This window comes from Echinops telfairi, unplaced genomic scaffold, assembly GCF_000313985.2.
Source record: "Echinops telfairi isolate 266 unplaced genomic scaffold, ASM31398v2 ScPeMD7_18;HRSCAF=68, whole genome shotgun sequence".
Classification (NCBI taxonomy): domain Eukaryota; kingdom Metazoa; phylum Chordata; class Mammalia; order Afrosoricida; family Tenrecidae; genus Echinops; species Echinops telfairi.
The window spans coordinates 4,789,538-4,797,868 of record NW_022103915.1 but is presented as its reverse complement, the minus strand read 5'-3'; the positions used below and the strand labels follow the sequence as shown (position 1 = coordinate 4,797,868).

Here is an 8,331-nt window from a genome sequence, read left to right as displayed (position 1 = left end):
GGGACTTTCCCAGACTGCCTTATGTGGTCTCCCCGGCCCTCAAACCTGTCAAATCCTGGGCCATGGAAGCCTAGTGACCAATGCCCGCCCGCCCAAGCTCCCAATCTGCCCTCCTCGAATGCCTCTCCCTGGGGGACAAACGGACTGTCGTAGGCCCAGGATGAGGGTCATGGGGTTAGTGGGCATGGCCCCTGCCCCTGCCCCTCATGCTTAATGTCCGACTCACTGGGAAGCTAGAAGTCGGGTGGCAGAGGCTAAAAGGGAGAGCTGAGAGGGTGGTGAGGAGATGGCCAGGGAGCGGGGGCTTGGTCCAGTACAGCTGGGGACAGCCATGGGGGGCTGGGAAGACCCTGACACTCCCCTTCAATTGCACAGGCTCCTCCTCTTGCCCAAGCCCAGTGGTGTGTCATGGCCAGGCCCTCCATGGGAAGAGGGGTGGAGAGGGGCCAGCATTAGACAGCTGTGCCTTGGCCAAAGGAGCGCCCCCTCTAAAGTGGCATTGGACCCCAGCATTGGAATAAGGGGTCATCCCCTCCTCTTGCCAACAAGCAGCCAAGCTGGGCATCTTCTCTGCCGTCCCTCATGGCTCTGCCTCATGATTCCAAACCCGGCATTAATTTAATTACATGCCTGTCTCCAGAGGCTTGGGCGGTCCCAGGCTTGCCGGAGGTTGTGGGAGGAGCCGCTAGCTTGGGGACCCAGGCCCCTGGGTCTCCTCCCTCCAGCCCAGTCAGCTGTGTCAAGAGCAGGCTGCATGGCTGGGGCACGGGTCAGGCTGTTCACCTGCACAGACCCACCCAGCACTGGAGGCAGGTTTGACGCCGGAGGAGCTCTGCTGGCTTCTCCAGGCACACACTGGGCCTGGGCAGAGGGCACTGATGAGACCCCTGCCTCCCTCTGGCTTAAAGCAATGACTCCAAGGGGTGGCCATGAGATGGGGTGGGGCCATCGGTACACTGGCTCCATTCTCTTAAAAAGCAAGCTTGCCCCTCACTCTGGAAGCAGGCGGGCATTTAAAAATGAACAAATGCAGTCTGAGTCAGCAGCCCCTCACTGTGGGGTAGGGTGGAGGGGACACTAGGCCGGCCTTTTTACGTGTGTCCTTCCTAAACACATTGGGCTGCTAACCACAAGGTCTGCAGTTTGAAACCATCAGCCAGCTGTTCCTTGGGATACAGATTAGGCATTCTGTTCCTGCATAGGATTCTAGTCTTGGAAACCCACGGGCACTTCTGCCCTGTCCTAGAAGGCCGCTATGAGTCAGAATCGACTCGCTGGCAGTGACTCTGGTTTTTCCTGAATGCACAGGAAAGCCAAAGCGAACTCCCTGCCATCGAGTCTAATCCAACTCCTAGAGCCCCGCAGGACAGCTGCCCCCGTGGGTTTCTGAGGATGTAACTTTTCAAGAAGCAGAAAGCCTCATCTTCCTCCCTTGGAGCAGCTGGTGGAGTGGAACTGTTGACCTTGGTGGTTAGCCACCTCACGTGTAACCCACTGCGCCAACAGGGCTCAGTGGATGCCAGGGGAGACCTGGCTTTTTAAAAATGCAGCAGCAGCAGCAGCAGCAGCAGGTTCTCCTGTTGAGCTCAGCATCCAGGGCTTGTCCGCACCGACATCTTACCCAGCCGTCCTTGGTGTGCTGGTGACAGGGCGTACCAGGACCATTCTCCTGGAGTGCCACTCTTGGGGGATATAGAACCATGTCAGTCCTGACGCACATCGGCCCGAGGTAGCACAGACCAAAACACCCCAGGACTGTGCCGGCCTCACAGTCACTGTCACGTCTTACCGAGCAGGATGCCCTTCTCCTGGTAACATGCCCAGTGTGTGGCAGGTGGGACTACAGAAGAGTGAGAAGGCATTGGTGTCCCCGTGTGTGTGTGTGGGGGGTGGGGGGGTGGAGCAGTGCCCACTGTAATCACCCGGTCTCCAGACCCAGGGGTGAGCAGGGTGGGGTTTGTTGCCCTGGCCCACTGTCCTCACCCAGATGGTGTAAAGAGCCAAGCAGTCTGGCTCCCCCGAGTCCCCTGTGATGGGGGATGGGTGCTAGAGAGTAAGGCAGTCCTCTGTGGATGGTCCACCCCAGCCCCTACCCAGGGTGGGGACTGAGACCAGGGGGACTGAGACCAGGGGGACTGAGACCAGGGATCCCTGGTGGGTGGGGGCTGCAAAGGGGCCCTGCAATCTCCTCTGCTGGCTGCACTTCTGCCCTGGCTGGTGTGTTGGGGTTGGGGAACTGGAGGGCTGGGGACCTCTGCCCCATGCCTTGAAGCAGGCTCCCTCCACCCTCCATGAGCTTGGGGAAGGGCATTCCGTGGGCTTGTCTGCTCTGTAGGCTCCCCCTGTGACTGGTAAGCATGCAGGACACGTGCTGTTGACCACCAGGCTAATTGTTTGTAAGGGCTCTTGAGTCACCACCAGCCCGAGGTTGGGTAGAAGGGCCTGCAGCCCTGAGGATGGAGCAGCACAGGGAGCCTCAGTTTCCCCGCTGGGGGTGGCAGGACACCTGAAGAAGGGGCCCTGAGACAGACAGGAGGGGCCCTCTTTTAACGAGGGGAGGGGCTGTGGCAGCCAGTCGGTTTGGAGGATGGGTTCTACTGGTGGTTAATTTGTCCCCCCACCCCTCGTTTCAGATCCCTCGGCCACCTACACCGGACAGCTGGAGGGCAAGGCGAAGCTGCTGGAGGGTGACCCCAAACTCGTGGCACAGGTAGGCACAGCCACTGCTCCGCACGCCCCATGCATCTCCACCTGTCCCCCTGGGACCTGCCGGGCCACAGGCTGGGCTGTTATTGCATGGCCTCTGAGCTGCCAAATGTCACTGTCTGTTCATGCCAACTGCCCCAGCTGAGGAGGGGTCAGGTTAGGCCTGTGTTTGAGTAGGTGCTTGACAGGCAAGTGGGGAGAAGGGCCTATGGAAACACCCCTGCTTCTGGGTGCCAGGGGTTTTTCGGGACCTGGTCCAGCGCCCTCTGACCATCCTCCAGGCAAGTTAGAGAAGAGATGGCTAGGAGTGGGGCTTGGGGCATTGTGGGGGTGGGGCTAGGCAAAGTGGACAGTGCTTGTGTCTTGTGGGTGTGGCTGTGATGCGGGTGGGGCCATGATGAGGAGGGCTGGCTGTGAGGCCAGGGGCCATGAAGGAGCCTGATACGGGGTAGGTCCTGGCTTATTCTGAGCCGCCTCCCACTGTGGCTGGCCGGCCATCCTTCCTGCTTCTGCTGCCTGCTGCCTTCTGGGAGGCTCCCTCCTTCCCACCTGGCATGAAGGGAACCCTCTGCCATGTGCCCACCTCCCATTGGCCTCTCCCTGCTCCCCCGTGGGGCCTGAGTATCCACATCTCCCATCTCCTTCTGTGCAGCCTTCCGTGCACACCTCACCTTGGGGCTGTGGCTCAGCCCCCTCCTCACGCCCCACATGGCGGAGTGTGGAGTCGGGAGTGTTTGTAATTCAGTGAGTCCCACACTCAAGTGGGGTGTGGCCACCACCCAGTGCTGGTTCTTAGGTGGCAAGCACAGCCTGGCCTGTGCTTCCCCACCGATCAGGGGGTCTCACTGCCCCAGAGTGTCTGTTGCAGGTGGGGCTGGCAGCCCCTCTCTCACAACCCCACAGCCCCTCCCTACAGAGTCAAAGCCGCCCTTCACATCAACACCCCCTGGCCAGGACAGAGCACCCAGTCAGCAAGGTAAGCAAGGGCCGACTGTGCTTACTTAACTCATGTGGGGCACACATAAGCCAGGCTTACGTTGCAGGGTCATTTGCCCTACATCCACGATCCTGTGGGTACCCTGGTCTCACAAGGCACCCTCTTTCCAGGGTTGGGGCCCTGCTCCCTCCTGGAGCAGCTGTGGCTGGTCTCTGAGTCCCTTGATGGGGCAGGACCCAGGCCCTGGGGTGGGTGCAGCCGCCCTCACCTTGCCCACCTGGGCGGTGTCCAGGCTGGCCAGGCGTGTGGGCACCAAGTCCCGTCAGGGAGCCTCGGGCTGGGCCCATAGGGCAAGCTGGACGATGGGCTGATGGTGAAGAATCTCTCTCTGCCGAGGAGCGACGTTGGGGAAGAACACAGACACCACAGGAGGAAACCTGTCACAGGCAGGGTGCGTCATAGAAGCAAGGTCTTCGCCTCTTGTACTTTGGACGAGTTATCAGGAGGGACCCATCCTTGGAGAAGGACACGGTGCGTGGGGAAGCAGAGGGGCAGCGGAAAAGAAAGACCCTCGACCAGCTGACTGACCCAGTGGCTGCAACGGTGGGCGCCACCATCAGGATGATTGTGAGCACGGCGGGACCGGCAGTCTCCGTTATGTGCCGTGTGTCCAGAACTGATCCGACTCGGTGGCATCTAAAGGCAATGACAGCGACAACTTGGAGGTCCTGGGACCCCCAGCGCCACCTGGGCAGATGAGTCCAGCCTCCTTGTCCAGCTGAGGGACTGCTTGCACCCTGAGGGGGCCAACCTGGCAGAGCCTCGAGGGCAGGCGGGCGGCGGAGGCACTGGTCTCCCTCCAGGTTTCTTCTAGGCAGGGGCTCACACGTGCCCCCCCCTACTGAGCTAGCAGAGGGCTGGACCCAGTTCCCTGAGGAGGGGGAGAGGAACTGGGGCAGCCTGGGAGCTGGGACACTGGCTGCCCACCTGCCTGTGGTCACTGGCTGCAGGGGATGCCAGCCAGGAGCCTCCTGGCAGAGATCCCAGGAGCCTACACGTGGGCCAGGTGGGAGGGCCTGGGGTCTGAGCTGAGCTGGGGACAAGGAGGGGGAGGGGGAGAGGAGGACCTGGCCCTCACAGGGGGCCCAGGGGTCTGTTGACATCATGCCACCTGGGAGCCCCTGGGATAGCACCCGGCTTTGGGGATTCTCAAGCCACCCCGGTCCCTGGCGTCCTTTTGCTGTAAAACTGGCACGCACACCCCCACTTCCTCACGGCCCATTGGTTTCTGCCCTGTGATGGCCCCTGGGGGAGGCGGGGTGACCAGCCCCTCCCTGCCCATTACAGAGTGGAGGGGAGGTAGGTGGGGGTAGGGCAGGCCTGGTTGAGGTCTAAACGGATTCTGCAATGGTTATGAGGAAGCTGGGGCAGCCCAGCCTGCCATCTCCTGGCGACCTACACAATCACCAGGGGCCACCTCTGGGGGTGGGTGTCACTGTGGGTTCAGTGCAGGTGAACTGGGTGGCGGTCATGCAGAGGCGTGGCTGCCTTGCCACCACCCCACCCCACCCCGTTTCCTATGTAGGGGTAATCAAGGCAAGGCTGGTGCCCACTGCTGCCCCCAGTGGGTGTTTCCACGGGGTGTGTGTGTGAGCGTGTGTGTCTATGAGGGAAGGGGGAATACTCTGTCTCAGACCACCCTAAAGGGGCGTTAATGGATGTGGATGGGGGACAGGTCCCCTCTTGACCCCACCCCTAGCTCTCCTTGGAAGCGTGGCAGCTGCATGCGGCAGTTCCCTCTTCCCAGCGCCCCTGCAGTTCCACAACACAGCTGCTTCCGTGATGATTCAGCCCCACCCCGCCCCTGTCCCGACTGGTGGTGGGGGGCGGGGGCAGTAATTGACCCTGGCCCAGGGGTCCCTCTCCCTCCCCCCTACCAAGGAAGCAGCCAGCGCCACAGAGAAGCTAAGCCCGCATCTCCTGGCGGAGGCTGGGGAATGGGCTGAGCCTGTGGGGGCCAGGCTGGAGCACCCCCTCGCCCATGAGCTGGGCTGGTCCTCTCCTCACTCTGTGTGTACTTGTGGCTGGCAGACCCCCTACCCCTGTCTAGCTTCCCACCTTACCCCTTACTATAAGGTGACCAGATTTTAACATTGGTAAAGCGGGAAACCACTGATAAAACTCATATCCTGGTGAAATAGCCACATGGCAGCCGAAAACCGTATACCCTAGCTTGTCGTGCATTCTTTCCAAAAATCGGGACTTTTAAAAAATGCCGCGGGACATGTGAAAACTTGTTAAAAATTGGGACTGTCCCGCCAAAAGTGGGTCGTCTGGTCACCTTACCTTACTACCTTACCTCGCCACTGGCCTCCACCCTGACCCCGAAGTCCACCGCTGGCTTCTTGTCCTGTGCTCCCTGTCCCCCTCCCTCATCCTTACTTCCCACCCCTGTCCCACCACCTACCACACCACCCACCACACCACCCTGGGACCTCCAGGTGACCCTCGAGTAGCCTCAGGCACAGATGAGAACAGTGACAGGAACCGGGCAGGGGTGAGTGTGGCTTTGGGTACCTGGGAGCTTCAGGCAGACTCTCTGCTGCTTCACCTGTAAGGCAGGTACTGGTGAGATGCCCACGAGGCAGCACCTGGAAGTGCCCCTGGCGGGGCCTGCCCTTCCTGCCCACTCTCTGCTAGGGTGTTTGCAAGGCCAGCTGACCATACCCCTGGGCTGGTGGCCCCTGCTGGCCCGTCTCTGCATGACCCCTGCAGTTTGTCCTTGCCTGAGCTCTGAGCCCCTTTGGCCAGGGGAGGAGGGGAGGGAGCAGTCACCCATCTCAGCCAGGTGGCAAGGTCCCATGACCACGTGTCCTGTCTGCCTGAGGTGGGAGCCTCGTCCCGCCTGTTCCCTGCTGCAGGCTCGCCATAGGGCCACCACTGGCCTATCCCAGTGACCATCTGTGCAGTCCGGCTGGGCCATGTGGCACCTGGGGCTGCCCCTCCACCCCGTCTCTGGCAGCTAAGTTGGCAGAGTCTCAGAGCTGACTCCTGGTGAGGATCCTGCCCTTCTTGGTCCTGTCGCAGTGGCCATGGGCCATGTGGCAGTGTGGCTGGGAAGGGCGGGCAGCCCACCTGCTGCTGTGAGGTGCACAGCCTCCCTGTGCCTCGGTGTCCACACCTGTGAAGTGGGATCCTGGCAGAGCTGGGAGGCCTGCTGGTGCATTTGGTGAGCATGCTACTTAACCTGAAGCTTAGAGGTGTGAGCCCATCAGGTGCCTCAGAAGAAAGGCCTGGCTATTTATTTCTGTGAAGTAGCCGCTGGCAACCCTGTGGATGGGCAGACGGGGTTTCCAGGGGTCTGGATCGCCATGCCTGCAGCTGGGGACAGAGGTGTCTGCTGGGGGATAGAGTGACCCGCGCGTGAGTGTGTGTGTGTGTGTTGGGCTGGGGTGGGGAGTTCCCTGTTCTACCCGCCATTTACAAGCTAGCAAACTGAGGTGTGAGTGTCAGCCCAGCACAGGAGGTCATTCCTGCACTTGGTGAGTCAGGGCCACTCTTGAGCCCCCTCTCCCCGCCTGCTGCCAAGGGGGTCCCGTGGCCTTATTACCTTTATCAGGACCCGGGCCGGCAGAGGTGAGCCTTTGTACACAGCCCACCAACCACTGGCCTGTGGGCCACAGGGTGGCTGCTCGGTTAGGAGCAGGCTTGGTGAAGGTGATTTTCAACATGGAGATTGCATGGGGAGCAGGGGAGCCGTGCACAGTCTAACTAATGGCTCCTTTGTCCCTGCGGCTCAGTCTGTGCGCTCATTAAGATGCAGCCTCGGGGGTCCCCTAGCTGAGCGCCCCCACCCCCCCATACATAACAGCCTGCAAACATGAGTCCTTCCAATGAGAGGAAGGAGGGAGCAGGATGGGCTGTGCTTACTGGCTGTGCCCGGGGCGGGCGGGGAGGGGGTTCAGACCCAAGTCCACTCCTGACTCCATGCAGTCCCTTGGGCTAAGGCTGGAATCTGGAGGTGCTAGCCTTGGGGATCCCTCTGCCTGGTCCTGGCCCAGTTGAGGCCTTGGGTCACTGGGAACCGACTTCTTTGGTTGTAGCTGTCCCAGCTCTCCTACAGGCACCTCCAGAGCTGGGGTGTGTGCACATGCATGCACACATGTGGGTAGCGGGCTCCTGAGTACCATGCTCAGCTCTACTGCTGTCTTCTCCCACCCCCAGCACCTGTCAGTCTTCCCCAGCAAGCACCCTCCCACCCAGCCACCCTCCCTGTCTTTCCCCAATCTTCCTGAGCTGGCAAGAATGGACACAGGAAGTAACCCCCCTCCCCACCCCTGCCCCTGCTGGCCCAGCCCCTCACCTTGTGAGGTCCCCAGGGCCAGTTGTGGGAAGGGGACCTCCAGGGCGATGAGGCTTAAGAGCTCACCAGGCTCCAGGCCTGGGGCGGGGGAACAGGTTCTGGGGTGAGGTCTGCTGAACTGGCCAGACCTAGGGTGGGGGTGAGGTCGGGATCTCACACGTCACTGCTCAGGTGGATTCTGCTAGGCCAGGGCTCCTTGGAGCCCAAGACGCTGGGGAGCTGGGCCCTGCAGACCTGGGTGCCTGCCCCATGCTGGCCCCTTGATGGCTACACTACCACCTCCTCTGTGGTCCCTGTGAGCACCTTCCAGGTCTTGCTGTGTGTC

General features: G+C 61.2%; 1 protein-coding gene across 1 annotated transcript in view; it reads left to right on the top strand.

The window, feature by feature from the left end:
* Positions 1-8,331, top strand: part of CCDC85C (coiled-coil domain containing 85C) — a gene marked incomplete at its 5' end in the record, with an annotated part of 50,775 nt that overhangs the window by 34,454 nt on the left and 7,990 nt on the right. Inside the window, 2 exons of the mRNA XM_045288076.1 lie at positions 2,634-2,710; positions 3,623-3,682. Of these exons, the coding sequence (XP_045144011.1) occupies positions 2,634-2,710; positions 3,623-3,682 (137 nt within the window). The remainder of the gene's footprint in view (positions 1-2,633; positions 2,711-3,622; positions 3,683-8,331) is intronic.